At 42.0% G+C, this 25,816-nt stretch overlaps 1 protein-coding gene across 4 annotated transcripts; it reads left to right on the plus strand.

Moving 5' to 3' along the window:
- Positions 1-2,224: 2,224 nt before the first annotated feature.
- On the plus strand, positions 2,225-24,712 carry usp48 (ubiquitin specific peptidase 48). 4 transcript variants are annotated; one of them, XM_037764888.1, is made up of 28 exons: positions 2,225-2,447; positions 2,915-3,052; positions 3,576-3,696; positions 3,904-4,045; positions 4,964-5,091; positions 5,876-6,000; positions 7,056-7,164; positions 8,008-8,141; positions 8,308-8,393; positions 9,601-9,780; positions 10,082-10,219; positions 10,968-11,117; positions 11,606-11,806; positions 13,880-13,991; positions 14,644-14,783; positions 14,954-15,028; positions 15,137-15,261; positions 16,219-16,341; positions 17,835-17,896; positions 18,183-18,293; positions 19,039-19,169; positions 19,574-19,680; positions 19,808-19,915; positions 20,472-20,657; positions 22,527-22,652; positions 22,784-22,832; positions 22,932-22,958; positions 23,954-24,712. In XM_037764888.1, exons 2-28 carry the CDS (start codon positions 2,919-2,921, stop codon positions 23,974-23,976), a joined length of 3,153 nt encoding a protein of 1,050 aa, XP_037620816.1. In that variant the 5' UTR covers positions 2,225-2,447; positions 2,915-2,918; the 3' UTR covers positions 23,977-24,712. The 4 variants fall into 4 exon arrangements, 2 of the variants coding, with proteins under 2 accessions (XP_037620816.1, XP_037620809.1); XM_037764881.1 differs by lacking the exon at positions 2,225-2,447 and having other exon boundaries at positions 2,466-3,052; XR_005206255.1 differs by lacking the exons at positions 2,225-2,447; positions 20,472-20,657; positions 22,527-22,652; ... (1 more) ...; positions 22,932-22,958; positions 23,954-24,712 and having other exon boundaries at positions 2,463-3,052; positions 19,044-19,169; positions 19,808-19,845.
- Positions 24,713-25,816: the final 1,104 nt, after the last annotated feature.

Consider the following 25,816-nt stretch of genomic DNA (forward strand, 5'->3'; position numbering starts at 1 on the left):
AATAAACATAAACATAAACATATAAGCATAAACAAAACCTTTTTTATGAACGCAAACATCAGAGACAAGAGTTTGTTCTTTTTCAATCATAGACAATACTGGAGCAAAGCATATGAAACTGCAAAATTATTTTTGGAACCAAAAGCAGAATTTATTAAGCCACCTTTTTGCATATGTGTACAATAGCCATTGAAATTTAAAGAGAAAATGATTTTGGTTATTAAAATATAACAAATAGGCTATTACAAACAAACACTTAAAAAAAAAATTTATATAACCCGAAGAAAATCTCACATTTTAATAGGCCTCTGCTGAGCCCTTCAGTTAAACTTCAAACTAGATACAGTATGTTACATCAGTCATTAACATTTAACAACACAACACATTTAACAACACATATATATACTGTATATGTATATATACATACATACATATATATATGTATGTATGTATATATACATACACATATGTGTATGTATATATACATACACATATATATATATATGTATGTACGTATATGTATATATACATATATATATACATACACATATATATATATATATATATATACTGCTGACATGATCTTTGTTTTACGGCAGCTGCTGGAGAAGAGCAGAGAACAACGCAAGGACCTGTACATAGCCTTCATCGACCTCAGCAAAGCTTTTGACACCATAAACCGTGAGTTGCTCTGGAAACAGCTCTTAAAACTTGGGGTACCACCCAAGTTTCTTTCCATCCTGCAGCAATTGCATGATGGGATGCAAGCCAGAGTTCTCACAGGAGGACTCCAGTCAGAGCCCTTCAAGGTCAACACTGGGGTGAAACAGGGCTGTGTCTTGGCACCGGTCCTGTTCAATCTCCTCCTCTCAGCCACTACCCACCTCTTCCACCATACCCTGGGACACAGAGATGGAGTTCACCTGGAGCACCGCCTTGATGGAAGTCTATTCAACATCCGACGGCTCCAGGCCTACACAAAGACAAAGACATGCCAAATCCATGAGCTCCAATACGCAGATGACTGCGCTGTCTTTGCACATAGCCCAGAGTCCATGCAGCATGCCCTTAACACAATCTCCAGCCTATACCAGTCCTTTGGTCTCCAGGTCAATATTCAAAAAACCGAAGTCATGGCACAACTCACTTCCCAACCTCCTTCACTCCCTAACTTTCAAATAGGTGGTGTTCCACTCACAGTAGTTCACCAGTTCACCTATCTTGGCTCCACACTCTCCTAAGACTGCTCCCTTGACACTGAAATAAACAGTCGCATCAACAAAGCCTCATCAGCCTTTGGGCGACTCCGTAGAAGGGTATTCCAAAACAAAAACCTAAAGATCAGTACCAAGGTGGCTGTTTACAACGCGGTATGCGCCTCCACTCTGCTCTATGGAGCAGAAACATGGACCCCATACAGACGGCATATCAAAAGCTTAGAGGCCTTCCACATTCGATGCCTCCAAAAAATCCTCGGCCTCTCTTCGGAAGATCGGGTGCCTCACACAGAGATCCTTTCCATGACCAACTCCATCTGCATGGAAGCAGCACTAGCAAAAAAACATCTCCGCTGGATAGGGCATACTATCCGCATGCCTGACCACCGCTTGCCCCGCCAAGCCCTCTATGGGCAACTCAGCAACGCAAAACGGGCTGCTGGCGGACAAAAGAGGCGCTACAAGGACTACACTAAAGACCTCCTCAAGCGCTGCAACATAAACCCCACCCATCTGGAACATCTGGCACTTGATAGGTCAGCCTGGCAGGTCACCTGTGCCAGAGCAACCGAACAAATACACCACACCACCCAACAGAGGAGGACCGAAAGGCGTGCCCAACGACACCAGCGGGCAGCCGGCATTACAACAACATCTGGGCTCCCTTGCCCCATCTGCGGGCGAGTGTGTGGCTCACGCATCGGCCTCCACAGCCACATGAAGTGGCACCAGCGCCAACGACGCTGAACCCCCTCCCCCACCACCCAACCCCCTGGAGCAATCGTCATCATCGGACACGATGGACAGCTAAGAGAAAGTATATATATATGTGTATATATGTGTGTGTGTGTGTGTGTATATATATATAAATATAAGTAAAACATAACTTTTCATAACGAAAGTAGGCTAAATGAAAATAGATATATTTATTGAATAAGACAAATATAAAGCACTGAAGTGCCACATTCATGTTAATCCGGACAGAGCAGTGTCCTCTGAAGGCCTCACATGACCGCCCGGATTCCTCCTCCAGTCAGTCACAACAAAGAGAACGTCCTCTACGTCACTGTGTTGACGTCCGCTACGTCACTCTGTTGACGTCGTGTTGATTTTGAGCGGAGAAATAATTTATTTATAAATTGACGCAAGGCGCTAAATCTAAAACAAACCGTGAATAAAATGTGAACATACATGAAATACTAGTTGGTGAAGCAGCTGCACGCATGAAAGGTTCGCTGATATTTGCCGTTAACCCAATAAAGCTGTTGGTGATGTGCTGTGATGTTAGGAGGTTAGAGACATGACGGCTAAACCAGCAGCTAGCTCCGCCGCTCCGCAGAGCTACAGGCTAGCATGCTAGCTAGCATTAGCACGAGGCTAGCCCTGACTCCAGCCGCCAGCTGCACATACTGTCTGTCGAGATCCAGTCCAGTCCACTGCTCTCCTTAGTGTTGCGATGTGTGGAGTGGTCTGCTCTCTGTTCAGGTTCAGTAGAGTAGTGGAGGAGCTAGTGAGCTAATACTAGCCGGCTAGGTTCAGTAGCATTAGCTAGCGGCAGGTTGAACCAGCTATGACCTGCACAGACTCCTGTAGCCGCTGTTAGCCGGCTATGTTAGCATCACAGCGAACCTAAAGGCCGGAGCGTTGTTGCTGTTTTCTACTTCATATACCTGACTGTGGTTCACGTTACATCTTAGGATCATGGCGCCCCGCTTACAGCTGGAGAAAGCGGCGTGGCGCTGGGTGGAAGCGGTGAAGCCAGAGGACATCAGGCAGGAGCACATCGAGCTAGCATACCGAGTCAACCTGCCGGCCTGCAAGAGAGGAACCTGCAGGTAACATCAACCTACACTATTCAACATGTTTGGACTGCGGATCTCTTGTGTTAACATGTTGCCAGCAAAGAGTACAAGTGGCAGATGTTTAATGTGATGTTAAAGTTGAGGGCTTAATGAGAGAGAGATGCTATTGTGCATCAAAAGTCTGATTTGTTTCCTTGTTTGTGGACGAGCCTTCATGTAGGGCAGCTATGTAGACTTTTCTGAAAGGTCATGAAGACACACTGCACGACATAACCACTAAATAGCTCTAATGTACGTGATGGTAGGCAGGAGGCATCACAGTCAACACTGATTAGTACATTTCCAATGTTACTGAACTTTATCTGTGGCTCCTAACTGTATATGAAAGCGAAACTGCAAAGGGTGTGTAGCTGTGTATGCAGAACATAACTTAAGATGTTTAGAAGGAGTTTCTACATGACCTTTGTGTCCACATAATAAACAGATGCAGTTACATTGTTTTCTAAAGTTTGTATTGGAACAGTCATGGTTGCTAATCATGCCTTGGTCTTTGCAGGAGGAACTGCAAAGGGAATCCCAACTGTCTTGTGGGTATTGGTGAACAGGCGTGGCTTGGGGATATTGATGAAAATGCTTTCCACAATATCGATGACCCAAATTCTGAGCGACGAGACAAGGTATTTCTTTAATCGGTCAGACGGCCACACATCCTGCAAACTGTTTCCTCGCCTGTCCTTTTTTATCTTCTTAGATGACACATCTGTTGTCGGTGGACTTCTGAAGTCCTGGGAAGTTATCAGAAGGCCAGAGATGGAAGAATATCTAAAGACACAGCTGATCCTCTCTCTCTCTTTCTGCCTCTCTCTGTTTCTGCCCCCTTTCAGAACACATTTGTTGGCCTGACCAACCTGGGTGCAACATGTTACGTCAACACATTCCTGCAAGTGTGGTTCCACAACCTGGAGCTGCGTAGGAGCCTCTATCAGTGCCACAATTCCCGAGCACAGGAACACAATATTGAATCTGGTATAACTGGAAATATACGGGGGGATGCTTCTTTATGTTTGTGTATTTCCTGGTTTAAGTCGGCATATTAAGCCAGATTTGAGATTTGATTCCAGTATTTTCACTTTTTTGTGCATACGCTTTAAGTACGGCATGTATCGCCAGCTTCCACTGTTATCCCTGGGTTTCACCATCAGTGAGACTCAGGCTTTCTTACCCTGCACTCAGTACTTATTAGTGCAAAATGTCTACATGAATCCAAGACTGTTGTAGGCATAACATGTCTAAACAAGACAAATTCAGAATTGATCCAATCTTTTACGAAAATGATGATTTATTGTTTAAGGATGATGCAATATTGAATGTTTTGAGAGGATTCTGGTTGGGTCTAAACCCAACTAGAATAGAATAACATAACATGACATAACCCAAACAACAATAATATTCATTAGATTGTTTAACATTTTTGCACAAATTAAAGCAGAGGGCGCTCCACCAATACAGAACAACGTCCCTCTAGATGTTATATCCAAATAAATCATAAACATTCATTTATATCAAATTTGATTATTTTGATTATAATTATTTTGTAAACCAATAATTCCTAAATCTGGCCAACTGCTAACTTGATGTAGTTGTGCTTTGTACCAAAGGCTTATTGCTACACAAACAGTGTAACCCGATCGTATGCTTTTGATCAAATTTGCAGACGGACAGACAAACAAACGGAGCAATAACTGCTGTCTTGTAGGAAGTAATAACAGTGAACTAAACATCATGATCACCGTGTTGTTGGTGGTTTTAATCATTTGTTCATGTGAATTGGCAATCTAGAGTTTTTCTCAAATATTTTTCAAATGAGTTGACATGACACTGCAAACTTTTTTATATGATGAAAGCATTTCATCCTCTCAGACAGACGTCTCTTGTCTCTTTCAGATTACGAGCCCGAGTCCATCTGTGAGCATCTGCAATATCTGTTCGCACTCCTGCAGAACAGCAACAGAAAATACATCGACCCTTCAGGGCTGGTCAAAGCACTGGGCCTGGACACAGGACAGCAGCAGGTAAATCACTACATGAAACCTGGGAAATGATCATACATTTGATTGAGAAATACAGGGCTGGTTTCACAGTTTGTTGAAAGATGATTGCGGATATTTATTTCACTAGGGTCTCATTTTCATGGTTTTTCCTCATTGTGAGAACTTTGTTCAGAATTTTCTCACTTACGTGACTCTGTAGAACTCTGCATTATATTTGCTTCAATACATAAATGGTCAAAAATAACACAAGTCAGAAGTTACCAGACCCCTAAGTAAGTAAGTAAGTAAGTAAGTAAGCAAGTAAGTACCATTTTATTTCTATATCACCTTTCAAAACCTAGGTTACAAAGGGCTTTACAAAAGGAAAGAGGTTAAAAGAACAAAAGAGGAGTGCAACACAAACAATTACAACAGGAGGAAAAAAAGCACAATCTAACAGCAATTAGCAGCATCACAACTTAAAGTAGAGCACATGACTTAAGCATAGACACACTTAGAAAAAAAGATAAGTCTCTAACTGTGACTTAAAACACTCAAGAGAGTGACCTGACCCCCAATGGGGGGATACCGTTCCCCAGCCTGGAACCCAGGACAGAAAACGCACAGTCCCCTCGTGTTATCAGTCTCGAAACGGGGACACAACTAGCAGGCCCCGTTCAGAGGACCTAAGGGGCCTACTGGGGGTATAGGGCATATCCTGGAGCAAGATTATTCGATTCAACACACAGAATGGGAGTTCCAGCATGTTTATTAGTGGAGACTTGGTTTCTTTAAAGTGCATTAAATTCATACCTTGTATTTTCAGGATGCCCAGGAGTTTTCAAAGCTCTTCTTGTCTCTATTGGAGGACACGCTGTCCAAGCAGAAGAACCCCAACCTGCAGAATGTCATCCAGCGGCAGTTCTGTGGACAGTTCTCCTACGTTACTGTGTAAGACCACTCAAACCTGACCAAGTTTTTATTTAACTGAAAAGTGCCATGATAAAGTGTTCAACAACCGGAGGCCAAATTGAAAATAGCAATAAACACAATTAAAACAGACAAAAAAAAAAACTATTTAACAACGTAGCCTACTGGTAGAAGCACAAATATCCTGGAAAAATGACCAAATCAATGAAATCTGCAAGTCGGGCAGGCAAAACATTCTACTTCTGAAACGCTCTTGGTGTAGTATGACGCCACGAGGAGGACGGAACAAAACCACGTCACAGCCGGAGCGTGGCCGAATCCCAGCGTTGGTCACTTTGGCAGCCTCACAAAAATTCAAGCTGAACCTCCATTGTGAGTGAGGTGGTGTCAGGCCTTGGCTTCTAACTGGGACAATTGTATAGGTCGGCCTTTCTGTTTTTCACATGAAAATCAGTAAATGATTCTTTGGATGAAGGACATTTACTTTTGGATGTGTTACTAGTTCCTTTTTAGACTGAGAATGCAATAATATGGAGTACAGGAACGTGTAGGCTTGCCGAGGGAAGGGAAGGAGACGTTTTCTTGTTGCTCAGAGAGATGTGCTGTTTTTCTGTTTTTTTCATGCTGTCTGGTTGTGTAACACTTTTATCAGATGTGGTGCCAGTCAGTGAAACAGGTTTAACAGCCATTTATTTAACATTCTTGAGGGAGATGGAAGCCTTGTTGTTATGTTATCGGGGGAAGCTAGACACCAGGTATTTTTATATGGCTTGGTTTAGTAAAGGCTCTGTTTTTATTAGAGCCATCATTTTGGATTTGGAACAGAATCATGCAGAGGCATACAGCTATTTTTAGGTGGATTTTTATAAGAAGAGTTAAGTGATTATAGGTTTTGAGCCAGATAAAAATGAAAGTTCAGAACTCACACCAGATTGAATTGAAACCATTCCAATTGAAATTTGAAAACTCATCATTACTGTAATAATGACTCCATAGACAACATCATTTTAGCCCATACAAAGAGCCATCTTTTATGCTGTGGTGTAATCTGTTATCTTGGTTTGGCTGTTTTCCAGCTGTAACCAGTGTGGACGATCATCTGCCCTGCCGTCCCGATTCTACGAGCTGGAGCTGAACATCCAGGGCCACAAGAACCTCACCGAGTGTGTCACAGAGTTCCTGAAGGTAATCCCTATATTCGGGCCTCATGTTTATGGGACATTTCCACTGTGTTTGTATTAATTAGCGGGGACATCCGCTGCATCAGAAAAAGACACATCTAATTTCTCCCTAAGCCGCTTCAACAAATAACAAATATGTGTTACTCCATGTGACAAACTGAACAGGAGGAGGAGGGGGGCAGGACATAAGTAAATCAAACACGTGTGTGAAAGACCGTGGAGTAAAATGCTTCTTAGGAAGTCGCTGTAACACAACGATGGCTAGGAAGGCTAAATAAATGCATAGATCCCCAGCTCTGATTAAAAACACTCTGCTTGTACCATAAAAAGTTGTGCAATCAAAAGCACCTATGTAACTTTGCAAGCAAAAGTAACACGACTAATTCTTTTAACAACCACCTGAAATGTCACAAAAAAGGCTAGGAGAGTTCCCCATCGCCCCGACCTCTCAAACATCCAGCAGGGCATTATAAACACTACGGCGGCTCGGACCAGAGCCAAAGATATGGCACTGCAAACAAACAGATTAATGCTTTGCTAAACAAATGCTACTCAATGCCCTCCCGCAACTGTTCATGTCGTGATACCACCTACTCTGAAGTTATAGACTAAACTAATGCTAAATGTCAAGCAGCAGTCTAGTCAAAAAACTGTGACAAGACTGAAGCAGGCTTGTACTTGCTGGAGTTTGGAGGCAGAGCAATGACACAATTCATCTGTCCGATTTAAAATGAGAATTTCTTGTGCCCCAAAGTTGAATTACTGCGCCTGAAAATGTCTTAACATGTGTGTATTTGTTTTATTCACAATGGTCACCCTTGGCTGTGCCTTGCTCTACACCTTGCAGGAGGAGAAGCTGGATGGGGAGAACCGCTACTTCTGCGAGAGCTGTCAGACTAAACAGAGCGCCACCCGAAGGATCAGACTGCACAGCATTCCTCCAACCCTCAACCTGCAGCTCATGCGCTTTGTCTTTGACAGGTCTGTACCGTAATACTAGCCCCTCATTAGGAAAATTGACACATTTTCACATTCGGCAGTGCCACTCTCCATTTCCCAAGCCACCCCACTACTGATGCTATATCGGTGTATACTTTCAACTGGTTATGAGAAGAAGAGGTTTACTAAAGCATGTTGTCTTCCCCAGACAAACAGGCCACAAGAAGAAGCTCAACACCTTTATCAGTTTTCCAGAGCAGCTGGACATGGGGCCTTTCTTGGAAGGAAAAGAAGGTATTAGCAGTATGAGTCTTTGTGACACACAGACACACACATTCTGCACGTTCCCTTAAAAATCAGTGCATTACTGACATGTGTCAGCTCTACAGTAAAAACAAAATACATGCACTACTCTTTTTATCTCTCTTTTAAAGGGACTGTTTGTAACTTCTTACACGTATAAATCATTGCGGGTCGGTGTCCCATGCGCGCTCGTGTGTGGCTACGCTGTTCAGACTCAGACTCCAACACAAACTACTCGGAAGCACCAAAACCTCAAAGTTCTATCTAGTGAAGCCCGTCTGTTAAACAGTGTTGGCCGCGGTCGGAGGACGCGAAGGAGACGGTAGCTTTGGACTCCAGGACCGGAGTGTCTGCTGTACTCTGCTCCTCTGCCTGCCTGCTTGCCTTCATTCACACACCGCGCGCGTTCCTGCTCTTTCGCTCCACCTCTCACGTGCATGCGCGCACACTTCACACTGCAGAAGAGTTAGTTTAGCTCTGAGAATATCTAGTGAATGTACAGTGGACGTTTGTGCAGAAATAACTGCTGCAGCTCCTCCAGACCAACAGAGGTTTCCCGTGTCTTGTTTCCGGAAGTGACGGGGCTCCGCAGAGAGAAACGTTATAGTCTACGACCAAAACTCCGATGTCTCCGCTGTTCCTTCTGACCACGGTCGGGAGGCTGAGGCAGGAAAAGCCAACACTAGGATCAGCATTGATTCATGGAGAGACCTTCGTCTGGTCAGCTAACATTACTGCCAAGCAGCTGAAATATAGAGTGATATTGTGGTTTTAGCTGACGTGTGTCTCCTCACTGTGTTGAGCGATGCTCGTTCATGTCTATGTAGAGCGAGCACAAGCGCGAGCAACAGGACGCTGACTTTAGTTGACTTAACGGCCACAGGTGTCGCTGTTAACAAGACATTTTTGATTCTTACAAACAGTCCCTTTAATTTAAAGGACTCAGACCAAGTCCTTTGAATTCAGAAAGCAAGAGGGACATTTTGGATAGTCCTCAGGGGGGAAAAGGTGATACCTTAACGTGGGTGATAAATTGCTGTCACAACTAGTTCACTGCTTGCTAAATATGTATTATTATTGCTTGACTATAGTACATCTTATCCCCAAGCAACAGCAGACATTCTCTTTGTTGATGACTCTTTGAAAAGGTGAACATGTTGATATATTATGTGCGTCTTTGGACGGACTGTTTCTCCAGACCAGAAGCTTGTTTATGAACTGAGCGCGGTGCTGATCCATCGGGGCATCAGTGCTTACTCGGGCCACTACATCGCCCACGTGAAGGACGCTCGTACCGGCGACTGGTACAAATTCAACGACGAGGAAATCGAGAAGATGGAAGGCAAGAAGCTGCAGCTTGGCATCGAGGAGGACATTGGTGAGTAGTACTAAATGGACTCCATAGTTCCACCTTCCTGAAATCCTTAGCTACCTTATGTAGTGTTATGTTCTAGTCTTATTGTTATCCAGTATTTGAATGTAGAATAATCTTCTATAATATACAACAGATGAAATTTATTTGTTGAAAATAGATAGTCAGCATGATGACGGTGCTTTGGTAAAATAAAGAATTACAAGTTAAAGAGTCTTACCTTTTCCCCACCTGAGGGTCATGTCTGTAAATATATACACTTTTCTCAAAGTTGCTGCTCTTCCTTCTTGGTCTTTTTTGTCCCTAGCTGAGACAGTGAAGTCCCAGGCACGAAAGCCAAAGTGCAGTAAAGGCTATCACTGCTCCAGAAATGCCTACATGCTGGTGTATAAGATCCAGGAAGAGGAGAATTTAGATCCCACCTGGACCAACGTCGAGGTGCCAGGTGAGAGAAGTAGAATTTTAACTAATGTCACATTTAGCACGCTTTGTGTAATGTTTCCTTAATCCTTGACGCAAACAAAGATGGCAGCCAGACAAGGAAGCAGCAATCTTTTATGGTTACTGTCTTTGTTTGTATCAATGAATTAAAGGTCCCATATTGCAAAAAGTGAGATTTTCATGTCTATTATATCATAAAGCAGGTTGAAGTGCTTTATAAAATACTGTGAAAGTATCAAAACGCTCAATCTACAGAGAAATACACACAGCCCGTATTCAGAAACTGTGCTTTTGAAACAAGCTGTCAGGATTTTTGTTCCATTTGTGATGTCACAAATCTACAATATTTAGACCATTTCACAGTTTTAAAAGTAAACATTCTAGATGTGTCCCAATTTATTTCCTGCTGCAGTGTATGTGAATGACATCAGCTGACAGGAAGTAAACATGGACCCAAGATGTTGCCTAGCAACGCAATTCCGTTGAAATGCACTAAAACGGAGCGTTTCAGACAGAGAGTAAATACAGGTATATTCAGGCAGACTATATGAGAAGCATAACGATTTTTTTTAACATTATAGCATGTAAACGTGTTCTAGTAAAAACATAAAATACAAGTATGAAACTGAAAATGAGCACGATATGGGACCTTTAAGACATGTCTTGAGAAATGTGGTTTGAAAGTAAAAAAATTCATCCAGGTCCGTGTCGCCTTGTCTAATGGTTTCTTTCACCTCTGTCCTGGCTCCCAGCCTTCCTTCAGAGGTTGGTGGACCAAGACAACCATAAATTTGAGGAGTGGTGCAATGAGATGGCCCACATGAGAAAACAGAGCGTGGATAAGGGCAAAGCCAAGCATGAGGAGGTGAAGGAGCTCTACGACCTTTTACCCGCAAGAGACGGTCGGTAAAAACATTCCCTAATCACTCACAGTCCACTTAACAGAACCACTAAAGAGAGTATACATGTCTGATGTAACTTTTAGTATAGACAGTGTAACAAAGGGGACAGTCATAGTGATAGGGGGATATTGCTTAACTTGTACAACAGCTCCCCTGTCTGTAGTAACACTGCAAGTACAACACAACACACTACTGAACTACAGACAGTTTGGGATTTTTGCCAGAAGCAAATACTGTGTCTTGATGTTGTATATTAGAATGATATCAACAGTTTCCAGTGTCAGAGTTACAAAAGAAGTCAGGTGTTGGTCAAACTAGTATTTGATTCCATACAATTTCCATACTTACTGTGTTTATATCTGGATATGTGAGGGATTATATACAGAAAAGCAGATGTTATCACTGAATGAGCCTGGATTTAATGAATCAAAATGAGAGATCCCGTGTCTCTTTTATGTTTGATGTGTTTCTCTTCTTTCCCTCCTCAGGCGAGTCGTACGAGTTCATCCCCCTGGACTGGTTGAAGAAGTGGCTAGAGGACTCCACCGCCACAAAAGAGATCGACAACTCCCTCTTCCTTTGCTCTCACGGCAATCTGCACCCGGACAAGGTGGGAGACTCCAAGAGGGTTTCCCTGCAAGCTGCCGAGCTCCTCTACGAGCGCTACAGCGGAGGACCGAGGCTGGACGGTCAGTCGAAACCAGAGCGTGTCGGGCTCTTCTCAAATCATGAGCTTCTGCAAAACTTTAGAGTTTTAGTGCTTCCGATTCAATAGTTACACAGAAGTAGGTATCACAATGATCCCTATTTTAAAACACTCTAAGTATGTCTGAAAATCATCAAACCAAATATGTACGCATGCAATCGACTTTGCATCGCTTTAAACATCCTCACAGTTGTATGAGGTATGCTTGAGAATTAAAGAATGAGCCTGTATTATAACACTAGGCTTGCACTCGAAGGCTTTCCTGTAGGACATAAATGACATCAGAGTAAACACGCTGTGTAGAGATGCACCGAATGCAATGTTCTTGGCCGATTCCAATTTACGATTTTTTAAAAGTCTGACTTGCCGATTCAGATTTTCTTTCTAAGAACTATAATTGACAGCAAGGCTCCACAATCATTTTTTTCCCAGAACATTCCCGAAAAATATTTTCAACCATCCCAAAGACAGTGTTAACCGCCAAAAACTCAAAATGTTATCCTTTTACTTCGCTATTGTTACTGTTGTACAGTGCATAAAACCACACAATTCAAATGATGAGGAAATTAATGATTGTATTTTTATTGAAATACATAATTAGATTTTTTTTTTTAAATCTTTGCATTAGTAGTTTTAATTAATTCTATATTATAAGCTGCTTAGAGCTAACGTTAGTGTTAGCACGTTAAACAGGTCATGATTCCCTTACTTCCACATCAACGATATGTGGTGTGTGTGCGTGCGTGCGTGCGTGCGTGCGTGCGTGCGTGCGTGCGTGCGTGCGTGCGTGCGTGCGTGCGTGCGTGCGTGTGTGTGTTTGTGCCGCTGTGTGCCGACGCAAAACTATCATGCAGGAGCAGCACACGTGTATAAATGTGACCGGCAAAAAAAATCTGAAATATGACACTGATCTGCAGCCGATCGATCGGTGCATCTCTAATGATGTGCACCCTTCAAACCCTATCTGTTATCAGAGCCTATAAATCCCTTTATCATTAAAAGAAAATATGCGTCATCTCCTGACAACAGTTAAAGCTGAAGTAGGCGAGATTGGAGCAAATATGATTAAAAAAAGTTATTTTTATAAAACGGTCGCTATATCGTGACAGTAATACATGTAACCTGGAAAAACTCATGTTCCACAGACAGGAGGAAAACAAGCAGTAAGAGCTGATCTGAAGTCCATCTGCCGTCTATGAGAGCCGGCTGTCAATCACTCGCGATCTCCGACCAAACGGTCAAACTAGGCAGCGCTGATCAAATATGAATCAATATTCTGTTACGTTAATGTCTATTTCTCTCCTCAGATGTTCAGAATCATCTTGTAGTGCACGGTTTAGCTGTAAAATGAGAAAGCCGCCATTGTGAAATCTGGTAGAAGGAACGCCAAGTTCAGGTCACATGACCGGAGCACAGCCAATAGGAACGCTCTCTCAATGAAATGACCTGTGATTGGTCAAAGTCTCCCGTCACGGGCTAGATTTTCTAAAGCCTGAAAACAGAGCCATGAGGAGGAGCAGAAGTCTAGTTATCTCTCAGAACACTTGAATCACAATATGCTGAAAGGTTATTATGGATATTATTTGCCCAATGATGTCAAAAATACACTGACTACTGAAGCTTTAAGTCCTAGAGGATTTTACTTTAGAATGTGAGCATATCTACATGGTTAAGGATGGGTTATCTGTGCAGGCTGTTTGCTATAACACAATAAAAATTGGCTTATATATGATGCAATTGATAATACTGAGAGGAATAGTTAAAGAAGCAGCAGACTTAGCAAACTGAAGTGGTTAGTTCAAAAGCAAGTTTGTTGATCTTGATCAATCAAACTGTTAACCGTGATTAATCAATCACTGAATAATCATTAACATCACTAGTTGACTTACCTGTATTTCTGTCATTTCAGGAAATACTCTTGTTTGCAGTCCGATAGCAGCTTTGTACTCAAATCATATCTCAATCCCTAGAAATGTGTCTCATCCTGACTGCTCCTAAGACCACAATGTTTGTCTTGTACATCTTTTACATATCCTTCTCCTGTGTGTTTGTTCAGGCTCCTCTCTGTGTAGAGAGTGTGTCGGCCAGCGATGCAGAGTGCTGCGGCTGAAGAACCAACTCAATGAAGACTACAAGGAAATCACCAACCTGGTCAAACGCACGCTCAGGTAGACACTCTCAGGATGAGTTAGGTTAAAGGATTGTGGCGTTGTGGTGCATCAAGTCAAGTTTAGATCAAATTGTATTTTAATAGCCAGTTTTTTACTTAAAAGTCACGGCAGCAATCTAACTGCTATCTTTTATGGCAGCGTAACATTACCCCATGCGTCATCTAACGTTATTATTCAGCCGTTTTAAATTTTCTGTTTATTTTAACTCTAAAATGGCCATGTCAGTTTTTCCTGGCCAAAATGTACAGTAGCATAACTTTGTATGGTTGGTAACAATGGATTCATTCGGTTTTCTAGTTTCATATGATGCCAGTATCTTCCCTCTACCTTTAAAACTGAGTCTGCTACAACCTCTGAAAAATCGAATAGCGACAGCAGCCCGTTGGATTTTTAAGAGGTTAATTAAAAATTGCAAGTTGTGTTAATGTGTTAATGAAATTAGTGGTGTTAAAAAGAATTTGCATTAAAACGTTATTATTGCGTTAACTTTGACAGCCTTAGTATTTATCACTGCCTCTCTCTCTCTCTCTCTCTCTCTCTCTCTCTCTCTCTCTCTCTCTCTCTCTCTCTCTCTCTCTCTCTCTCTCTCTCTCTCTCTCTCTCTCTCTCTCTCTCTCTCTCTCTCTCTCTCTCTCTCTCTCTCTCTCAGTGGTGAGGGCTACTGGGTGGGCAAAGCATCTCTGCGTAGCTGGAGGCAGTTGGCTTTAGAACAGCTAGAGGAGGATGAACATGAAACCAAACACAGCAATGGCCAGACCAATGGACAGGGACCACACTGCAACAGCAAAGGTAGGAGTAAGAGATGGGACTTTGTTTCTGCATCTGCCTTGTAGTTACCTCCTTCAAGGGCCTTGGCCTTGGAGAAGGTAACTACTATTAAATTCAAGTATTAAATTCATCTAACATCTCCTACGGACTGTGAACGTTAACATTCTTGGTTTCATCTTGTTTGATTATAGAGTTCGGCCCAGATCTCTCAGAGGGCAACGAGGACGAGATGAAGACTTTCAATGAAGACATTGTCTGCACTCATGGTAATGTCCCATCGTCTTACAAAATACTTTCACAACAATGACATTGTACAATTTTGAAACAGAAATGTTTACAAAGTGTAATCTTTCTTTGATTTGTTCCTGCTGTAGGGAGTCTGAGTATTTTAGAGACTGAAAGGAAGCTGGTATCCTCTGAAGTTTGGACCAAGCTGAGGGAATACTTCCCCAAAGCCCCAGAATTCACCCAAATCCAAGAGTCCTGTCAGCAGTGCCTGGTGAGCAGACATTGACAAACTATCCACAGTTGCATCACACTGATCCCTTTCTTTTTGTTTTGTCGATTTTTAATTAATAATTAACATGCTAAGATGAACTCAGTCAATACTTTATTTAAATTGCAAAGAGATGTGTCCTCTCAGTGTATGTGCCCTCTCAAAGTAGTGCTACGGTGTTGGTGTTAACAGGGACTGTGATGAATGCAAATGCAGATGCCACTGTTCTAATTGCATAAAAAAAAGTAAGATTTTATTTGATGCATATGGTGATGTGTTCTTTATACTATCACAGTTTTCCGAAAATTAGTTTTAAAGAATCGCAATATATATCGCCTTTGTTGTTATTGTATGGCAATATATTGAATCATAACCCCTCCATCATGATACGTATCGTATCGCCAGATTCTTAACAATACACAGACCTATACCCCATTATATAATTGTGTTTACAATCTTTGATTGACTTTGTGATACAGAGTGACAGTGGGCACCATGAATAGCTGCAGTAATCCTGTTTATGTTCTTTGATTCACTGTGATAGAGAACAGCGATTGCAGAAGGTTTGCAGAGGAGATGGATTTTGCTGGCTGTGTGTTAATCTTCTTAAAAGGAGAAGATTACTGAGACTTCCTTAACTGTTGTCTTCACTATCAAAAATCTCCACCAGCATCAGAAACTTGTAGGAGAAAAACACACTGACCGATAACAGTTATTGCTCTCTGTGTATCACCTGATGTGTAGTTACATTTTTGAGCTACTGTATGTGCATAAGGCTCTGGTGATGCCCTGTAAGCCCTTAACTTGGAACTATAAATCAACCCAAACTGATGAAAGCTATAGTCAGACAGCAGGCACATGGAGAAATGAGTCATGGCATCCACAGTTGTTAGATGTGCTTAATAGGGTGAACCATTGGGTTAGCTGTGGTATTAAAACATTTCCTTCTTGTGTGTCCAGACATTAGAGCAGGAAGAAAAGGACAACGAGGCGGTGAGTAAGATGATGGCCCTGGACCAGAAGAACCAGCTGCTCAACCTCTTCAATGAGAAGAACCGGCCAACACTCACCAAGTGGCCTCAGGTAGAGACGAAGCCAAGCACCGAACTGTCTGCCAGAGTCATGGAACCGCTTCACTCCAATGCAGTTATTGAAAAAGAGGCCCTAATGTCCATTAAAGGAGCAGTGTGTAGGATCTGGTGGTATCTAGCGGTGAGGTTGAGATTGCAGCCAACTGAAGCCTCTCCCGTGTGCCAAGAGTGTAGGAGAGCTACGGTGGCTGACATGAAAAAGCAAATGGCCCTCTCTAGAGCCGGTTGTTGTAATGCCAGGATCAGACTATAATATTTGTTTCTACAGTTACGATGGTCTCTATGTCAGGTTAGACGATTGAGAGTCATAAATTCTTCGGTCCCCTGTTCCGACGATGCACACTCTCCCGGCACCGCCATCTTAATATACGGGATTACCGGGGCTCAAGCCCCCGGGCCCGACCATGTAAAGGGGCCCACGAGGCTCCAGGGAAAACAATAAAGATATAAATCACAGGGAGAAGCGAAAGCGGGTGCGCAACGGGATGCTCCATGCGCAAAGACGCAACGGCGGTGGTGACACAACCTAGATTGAATATCCTACTGCAAGGTCCGTCAGCAGTTGCGTTGGGAAGGTTTGATGACATCATTCTGCATAATAAGTAGCCATGTGCTTCTGTTTACAGCTGTGTGTGTCTGTGCTCAGCCGGTCAAATTCACGGCCGTAACGGAACACGTCGTGGAAAGCACAAAAGCGGTTGTTGTTTACTATGACACACTACACGAGATAAAACGATCGATTGTCGCACACGACACTCATTTATCGTTCCCAATCCGAGTTGACAACCCTACGACAGTCATGTTGGACTATAATCGGGCTGATATTGTGTAGTCTAAACGGCTGCTTCTAAGGTAACGAAAACACGATTGTTATTTTCAGGTGAATACACACTAAAGAAAACATAGCTATTAATATTATATTCCATTTCTGCCCCTCATTGTTACACATCTGTCCTTTATGAGTAGAGCGAAAGCGTAGCAGTGCTCCAAAGTGTTTCCTCTCCCCGTGGTGCTGTCAGTATGTTGATGGAAGTCGGGCATAATGTGCGACCTGTGCAGTCGGCACGAGCAACAGACACGGCAGGCTTGAGCATGAGTCATGCGACGGTCGGTCCGCTCAGCTGTGATGCACACTCTGCCAGTGCTGAGAGTAGTAGCGATAGCGACGGCCCACATTTCCCATCATGCCTGCCTAAAGCAGAGTGCTGGACTGGATAGCTTGTTAGATTCGCTGTTTCATGTTCCACAATGCAAATGTTACTTTTTGTTAGTGTTTGTAATGTGATGTATCTGTTCAGAACATGAGGTTTCGTGAGGTTGCCGTTACATTTCTTGACTCCAGCTGTGTTTGACTGCGCTGATTATATAGTGCAACATGAATTATACTGGAATAACATTAAGTGAAATTATACAAATATCACGGTAGATGATAACAAACTATGATTCAGGTGAATCCAATTGATCCTCTGTTCTTTGTTTCCCCAGGGCACCGATGTACTTTACATAGTCCCTCTGTTTTTTGTGGATGAGTGGAGAAAATTCATCAGGTATGTTTGTTTCAAGAAACAAATAAAAGAACAAAATAGTGTTACTGTGTTTGTTGTCACATTGTCAAAATAAAGTGAACTCAAGAACAGGGTCAGCCTTCCATAAAAGGAGTTAGTAAAAAGACTAGTTTGGCATAAATATCAGATGTATGTCATTAATGACTAAAACCAATGTCATTGATTTAGTTTGCATTAAGGTTGACCCGTTCCTGATGATGTTCAATTAAACTTGCATGTTAACCTTTCAACTGGTCATTTTTCTCCCGTCTGTGTGTGTGTTTTGCAGGAGGCCCACTAAATCCTCTCCGGTGTCTAATGTGGGCAACACTCTGCTGCTCTGTCCCCATGGAGGCTTCATGTTCACCTATGAATCTCTCACCACTGGAGATGCACAACAGTGAGTTCTGCTTATTAAACGCCCTCGTTGCTTTTCACCTACGAAAGAAATCCTTCAAACATTTCAGATAAATTGTTTTTCCATGAGAATTATACTGCTGACAGGATCAAACAATATGTGGAACAGCAATTAAACTTCACTGTCTATTATAACCCATACTAATAATAATAAACCCCTAAACCCATTATAATATATATATATTTAAAGGGGCTTCATTGGCATATATATATATATATATATTTATTTATTTATTTATAATGCTGGTTCAGATAGAAAGGTGTCAGAACACACAGTGCATCTCAGTTTGTTGCGTACAGCGCTGCGTAGCCGCAGACCGGTCAGGGTGCCCATGCTGACCTAAAGTTATGGCTATATCAATAATGGATTTTTTCCAATGAAGACAATATTATAATATATTTGTATTAGGGTTGTCATAATAACGCGTTATTTATAACGCATATTTGTTGTAACACCACTAATTTATTTAACGCATTAACACTCTGCTCACGCGCCCAGTGTGTCCTGACCGTTATTCTTTAAAGGAGTTTGCTACTTGTATAACACAATTCAGTTTAAAAAAAACATCTTAAAAATACATTTTAAAAAGAAATTCCCCGATGCTTAGGCCCGGTGGGGTGTCAACATAGGCCCGACGAGCCATTGGAATCTTCTAGGACACTAAGGACTGATGTATTACTTATTGGACGCTGCTGTGTTCTCATGTTGTGCTGTTTGTCCTGCACAGTGTAGCTCTGCTCTGGCCCAGCGAATGGGAAGTTATCAACAGACTCTTCATCGTGGACCAGCCAATCTCCATCCACTGCTTCAAACAGACCATGCTAAGCGGGCCCACCACTCAGTACACTACTCAGCCTGGTAAGAGTGCAAAGTTAGGGGAAATGGTTCACCTCATATTCACAGCTCAGTTTCAAAATGTTTCCTCTAATACACTTTTTTTATATACTGAAGTAATACTCTACTCAAAATCTATCATTGAATATCAAACACGCACTGCCTGTAGGCCTAAAGGGTGGCTGTGTTTGTATCTTCCTCCTTTGTGGAGGGCGGAGGCTGTAGTCAACGTGGATTCACAGCTGTTATTAAGGATTCCAATAGTGCCAACTCTGTTTTACTCTGATAAAAAGGATGAAAGTGAATGATGTACTCTGTAACGTTCCTACAGTTTGATATTTTGGGTAGAGTGTTGCTTTGACCTTTTTTGGCTTCTCACCATCCTTCATTTATTTGATATTGACGTGGGTGCATGTTGATGTGTTCAGATCTCTGTTGGGAGTGCAGAGAGAGCTTCCTTTTCCAGCAGCAGAGGGACCTCAGAGAATACACCCAAGCAACCATCTACATCCGCAAAGTCATCGAAGACCAGAGGGTATGAAAAGAGGACATTTTAGGTCATCCAAACAGCGACAACTGTATTTCTTCTTACATAATGTCTAAAATGAGATCCACAGAATTTCAGTTGTTGATACAATTTCCATTGTTGTTCCTCTGCATAGATGATAAAGGACACGGCTCCGGAGCTGAACGCCAGCAGCTCTGAGGCAGAGGAGGAGAAGGAAGAACATCCAAAGGTGGAGGGAGAGAAAGACCCAGACTTCAGCCAGGTAAGTCCATCTCCACGCTACAGCTGCACTACATCTCTTTTTTTCATTTCTGGTTCATTTCCTTTGTTTACATTATTTACAGAGCAAAACAACTTAAACCATCCATTTGTTTCATCTTTGTGCTCTTTCACTGCAACCGTTGTCTTTTCTCTCTCAACACAATGTCTGGTTTCCTTTGGTTATTCTTATGTGCCTCATATGTGCAGTATGAATAAATTAAAACAAACAACTACAAAAAACAAAGTAATAACTAGAAGGACACTCAGAGATTGCAGACCTCCGTTAAAGCCAATCCACTCCAAAATGTAATGGGTTCTTCCATGGCCTATGCTACATCCTTCCACCCGGTTTCATGAAAATTGGGCCAGTAGTTTTTCCGTAATCCTGCTGACAAACAAGCCGAACAGAAAACATAACCTCCTTGACGGAGGTAATAATACCAGTAGGATGAGGAGCATCAAAAGTCCAGTGACTTTTTGTTGTTGTTGTTGTCAAAGATGAGGAACAGAGGCGTCGTCAGCCCTAAATAGCTAATAATCACATCACTTCCTTTCAGTCTCAAGATGGTGCAAAGCGGCTAAAGTTGGATGACAGCAGCAGCACAGCATCAGTAGCTGCAGTCCCTGTGACCAACATGACCAAACTAGGTGGAATCAGGAGAAGCACCCGGCACAGGAAACTCCGAGGAGAGAAGGCACTCATCGTTTCAGCTAATCAGACACTTAAAGAGCTGAAAATACAGGTGAGAGCTCCAAATGATGACGGGATACGGTACTGAATGGCTGGAAACAAAGCCTGAAGCCTTTAAAATGAACATGAAAGAGTAAGTGGTTGATGACATCTTGAGGATGGAGTGAACGTTTGTCCACATAAACAGCTTTTTTACAGGATGTGTAATTGTGCACAGGTACAGACGTAGGCAAAGTTGTTGGTAACGTTCCGTTAAAGAGAGAAAAACCCACAATGGTCACTGAAATAACTTGAAACTGACAAAAGCAATAATAAATAAAAATTTACTGAAAATTAACTAATGAAAATCAGCTGTTGCTTTTGAATTGTGGTTCAACAGAATCATTTTAAAAAACAAACTGATGAAACTGGCCTAGACAAAAATGATGGTAGCCCTAGAAAAGATGTAAAATAATGTGACCATAGGGACATATTAAACTAAGGTGTGTCCTATAATTAGCATCACAGGTGTCTTCAAACTTGTAATCAGTCAGTCTGCCTATTTAAAGGGTGAAAAGTAGTCACTGTGCTGTTTGGTGTCATGGTGTGTACCACACTGAACATGGACCACAGAAAGCTAAGGAGAGAGTTGTCTCAGGAGATGAGAAAGAACATTATAGACCTTCATGTTAAAGGTAAAGGCTATAAGACCATCTCCAAGCAGCTTGACGTTCCTGTGACTACAGCTGCACATATTATTCAGAAGTTTAAGGTCCATGGGACTGTAGCCTACCTCCCTGGACGTGGCCGCAAGAGGAAAATTGATGACATATTGAAGAGACGGATAATACGAATGGTAACCAAAGAGCCCAGAACAACTTCCAAAGAGATTAGAGGTGAACTCCAAGGTCAAGGTACATCAGTGTCAGATCGCACCATCCGTCACTGTTTGAGCCAAAGTGGACTTAATGGAAGACGACCGAGGAGGACACCAAATCATAAAAAAGCGAGACTGGAATTTTCCAAAATGCATATTGACAAGCCACAAAGCTTCTGGGAGAATGTCCTTTGGACAGATGAGACAAAACTGGAGCTTTTTGGCAAGTCACATCAGCTCTATGTTCACAGACGAAGAGATGAAGCATCCAAAGAAAAGAACACTGTACCTAATGTGAAACATGGAGGAGGCTCGGTTATGTTATGGGGCTGCTTTGTTGCATCTGGCACAGGGTGTCTTGAATCTGCAGGGTGCAATGAAATCTCAAGACTATCAAGGCATTCTGGAGCGAAATGTGCTGCCCAGTGTCAGAAAGCTTGGTCTCAGTTGCAGGTCATGGGTCCTCAAACAGGATAATGACCCAAAACACAGCTAAAAACACCCAAGAATGGCTAAGAACAAAACATTGGACTATTCTGAAGTGGCCTTCTATGAGCCCTGATCTAAATCCTATTGAACATCTGTGGAAGGAGCTGAAACATGCAGTCTGGAGAAGACACCCTTCAAACCTGAGACAGCTGGAGCAGTTTGCTCACGAGGAGTGGGCCAACATACCTGTCAACAGGTGCAGAAGTCTCATTGAGAGTTACAGAAATCACTTGATTGCAGTGATTGCCTCAAAAGGTTGTGCAACAAAATATTAAGTTAATGTTACCATCATTTTTGTATAGGCCAGTTTCATTAGTTTGTTTTTTTAAATGATTCTGCTGAACCATAATTCAAAAACAATATCTGATTTTCATTAGTTAATTTTCAGTGAATTTTTATTTATTATTACTTTTGTCAGTTTCAAGTTATTTCAGTGACCATTGTGGGTTTTTCTCTCTTTAACGGAACGTTACCAACAACTTTGCCTACGTCTGTATGTACAAGCCCCTAACCAGAACTGATTGTAATATAGAAGTATTGTGATTACTGTACTCGAACTTTGCTGTGACCCTGTAGATTATGCACGCCTTCTCCGTGGCTCCGTTTGACCAGAACCTCTCCGTCGATGGAAAAAGTCTGACGGACGACTCGGCCACACTGGGTAGTCTGGGCGTCATCCCCGAATGCATTGTCTGTCTAAAGGTACGTCCTACTTAGATTATTACTTAGAAACCTGCACCGCTGTAGCTCCTGACTCCCATCACATCATCTCCATGGTGATTACACATATTTTCCTTTTAATCCAAAACATTCATTCCGTTGTTTCCTTCCAGGCTGATGAGCCGATAGCAGACTATGCTGCGATGGATGATGTCTATCAGGGTAAATGTCGTCATCTTCACCTCCACTACGCTGCATTTACTTTTGTTTTTTTAAAAAGCTTAATATGATAATACTGTTTCTCATCTGCTTCCTTCACAGTGAGAATGCCTGAAGAGGGATTTAAAGGTGAGGATGCTTTTCTTGTTTTCTTTTCTTTTTTCTTCATCCAGTAGGAAGTTAACGTCTCTATTATCTACACTGATGCATTAAAACTGAGAGGGACTAACCCGAAAATGAGACTCACCTCATTATTCTATTTGGATAGCTGAAAAAGCATGTGAGATGTGAACATCGATCCGGAGGTCTGGTACCAGGCTAGAGAGCGACGGATTACTACACATTTAGCATAGTACCGTTATATGGATCTTTGCTCGTCATAAAATTCACACTTTTAAGATATGTTATTCCTGTGAAGGATTTGATCTTAATTTTAGGGCTTGGTATTGAGACCAAATACTTTTTGAATACTGACCAAACTCTCTGTACAGCTGGTTTTTGATAACACAAGCACCGACAGTTGACCAAATGTTTGGCCAGATTGTTCATTATCCGATTATTTAGTAAATTAAAGGTACTGTTATTAACTTCTTACACTTACACTCTTATAAATCATTGCGGGTCGGTGTTTCCTATGCACGCTCGCGTGTGGCTCCGCTGTTCCAACACAAACTACACGGAAGCACCAAAACCGCAAAGTTATATCTAGTGAAGCCCGTCTTGCAAAACAGTGTTAACTCTTCCTGCTTCAGCCTCCCGACCACGGCCGGAAGACACAGTGTAGACCGTAGCTTTGGTCTCCAGGACCGGAGTCTCTGCTGCTCTGCTCCTCTTCCTGCCTTCACTCACACACCGCGCTCGTTCTCACTCCCTAACATTACTGCTAAGCAGCTGAAATATAGAGTGATATTGTGGTTTTAGCTGACGTGTGTCGCCTCACTGTTTTGACCGATGCTCGTTCATGTCTATTTAGAGTTGACTTAACAGCCGTAGGTGTCGCTGTTAACAAGACATTTCTGATTCTTACATAGAGTCCCTTTAAATCAGAGTTTTGTTGGGTTTTTTGGGGTGTAAAGTATGTTTTGGTTCTGATTTGATTGAATCATTTCTGTCCCTCTCTGCAGGCACTGGGCTTCTCGGGCACTGAGGAAAGCTGTGCTGTAGCTATGCTTGAATGACAGATGAAAATTTTAAAACAAAAAAAGCTTGAATTTGTCAAGTGTCCATATATAAATAAGTGCTTTAATTTGTTTGTTTTTTACGTTTTGAGTAGGCTTTCTTTTAATAAAACTGTGACTATGTTGCAAAGCCGCTGTTTTTCTCTACATAAGGTTAGCTGGCCTTTGATATTTAATATTCCTAATCATTCTGAAGGACTGCGTGGTAGTGCTTCTACCTGACTAATAGAATCTGGTTGAGGAAACTTACGTGGATCTGTTCTAATTCTGAGGCTTGGCTTCGGTTTAAGTTCTACTGTTACTCAAGAAAATGAGTTTTGTTTTTTGACTCTTAAATTATGGCAGAAGAATAAATTCAAGACAATGTTGTTTCTTTCCATTATGTGGAAGCTTTGGAAGCGGTGGCCGTATACTCCAGAGTTTTCAGGTTTGTCAAAAGAATGCACGAGTAAACTGTCAAGTATTACAAATATAACTGCTCTTAAATGTTAGAACATTTATTACCTCTACAACAAATCTATATCCATATACTCCATGTGGCATTTAGAGACACATAGCTACACGGTATGTATAGAGGCTGATCGCTGCAGATGTGTCTGCAGTACGAACCTCCAGAGTCGGAAGTGAGAAACAGAATGCAAGCAGTGATATGTCCTGTTCTTTTCACGGTTATTTCTTATGGACAATAAAGTTATTTTCAAAGCACCCTGTCCTCACATACTCGTAATTGTTCCATTCAACAAAATGCCAAATAGAATGTGTTATTGGTGGTACAGTGAGTAACTCAGTGGCGTTGGGATGATTTCAGTCCTGTGAAGGCCATGGAGTAGTCGCCGTGCCAACAGGTTGTTTCCTGCATTGTTACGCTATTTGTCATCTTCTCCAGATAGCTGTTTTCCTTTGGAAATTCTCTCATTACCTATAGTGTCCTGTACTGGCACGTACTGTATGGAATTTTTGGTGTTTGAATTCAAAAGTGACATAACATCCTTCACTGACAACATAACAGATATGAATAAAAAAGTTGTCCCTCCTCAAGCGTGAGGTGTTCTAATGCAGAAAGGTTTCCCCCCAGGCCAGCTGGACTCAAACTGGGGACATTGAGACAAAACTGACTGGGTTGACTTATTTCACAGTTTGTGGGGTTGGTAGGCACTTCAAATACCCAGTTTTCATATGTCCCCTTTAACCCCTAAGCCATGGGGGGTGCCCTATAAGACAGATATTTACGAACAAAGTCATCAAATTTTAAAATGTCTGTTTACCAAATGTAATCAAACATCCAACATGTTACATTTCATTAGTACACATCTATTGTTCCACATAGGAAGATTGTGAGCACTAAAGTTGTGCTTGTAAATAAGTTAACAATATAGCAAGACTTGTATGTGAAATAGGCTGAGGTTTATAGGTAATTTATCACCATCAAAATCACATCTTAAAACAGAAACTCAATACCACCAAGTTTACTAAAGATATCAGAGGGGATTTAGAACCACCAACCAACACCTTCACGAAAGAAAAGCTGTTTTATAGGAACTGGGTGGATAGGAATATTTGGTGTGTAATGGACTTATTAGATGCTAATGGAGATGTATTACCTTACAATGAATTTTGTTGTAAATATGACTTTGATTGCAACCCCAAAGAATTTAAATTCACAAGGTCTATACCAGGGGTCTGCAACCAGCGGCTCCGGAGCCACATGCGTCTCTTTAGCTCCTCTCCAGTGGCTCCCTGTGGATTTATAAAAATGGAAATGAATAACTGTTTTTTGTTTACATTTTCATTTTTATTTATCATTGTTGT

The sequence above is a fragment of the Sebastes umbrosus genome, chromosome 1, assembly GCF_015220745.1.
Source record: "Sebastes umbrosus isolate fSebUmb1 chromosome 1, fSebUmb1.pri, whole genome shotgun sequence".
Lineage (NCBI taxonomy): Eukaryota > Metazoa > Chordata > Actinopteri > Perciformes > Sebastidae > Sebastes > Sebastes umbrosus.

Bases quoted from the DNA above. Each gene is read 5' to 3' on its own strand.
- usp48 (XM_037764888.1), top strand. From the start codon at position 2,919: ATGGCGCCCCGCTTACAGCTGGAGAAAGCGGCGTGGCGCTGGGTGGAA. The intron at 9,781-10,081 runs GTGAGTAGTACT...TTTTGTCCCTAG, and splicing joins TGGCATCGAGGAGGACATTG to CTGAGACAGTGAAGTCCCAG. The intron at 11,118-11,605 runs GTCGGTAAAAAC...TTCCCTCCTCAG, and splicing joins CCTTTTACCCGCAAGAGACG to GCGAGTCGTACGAGTTCATC.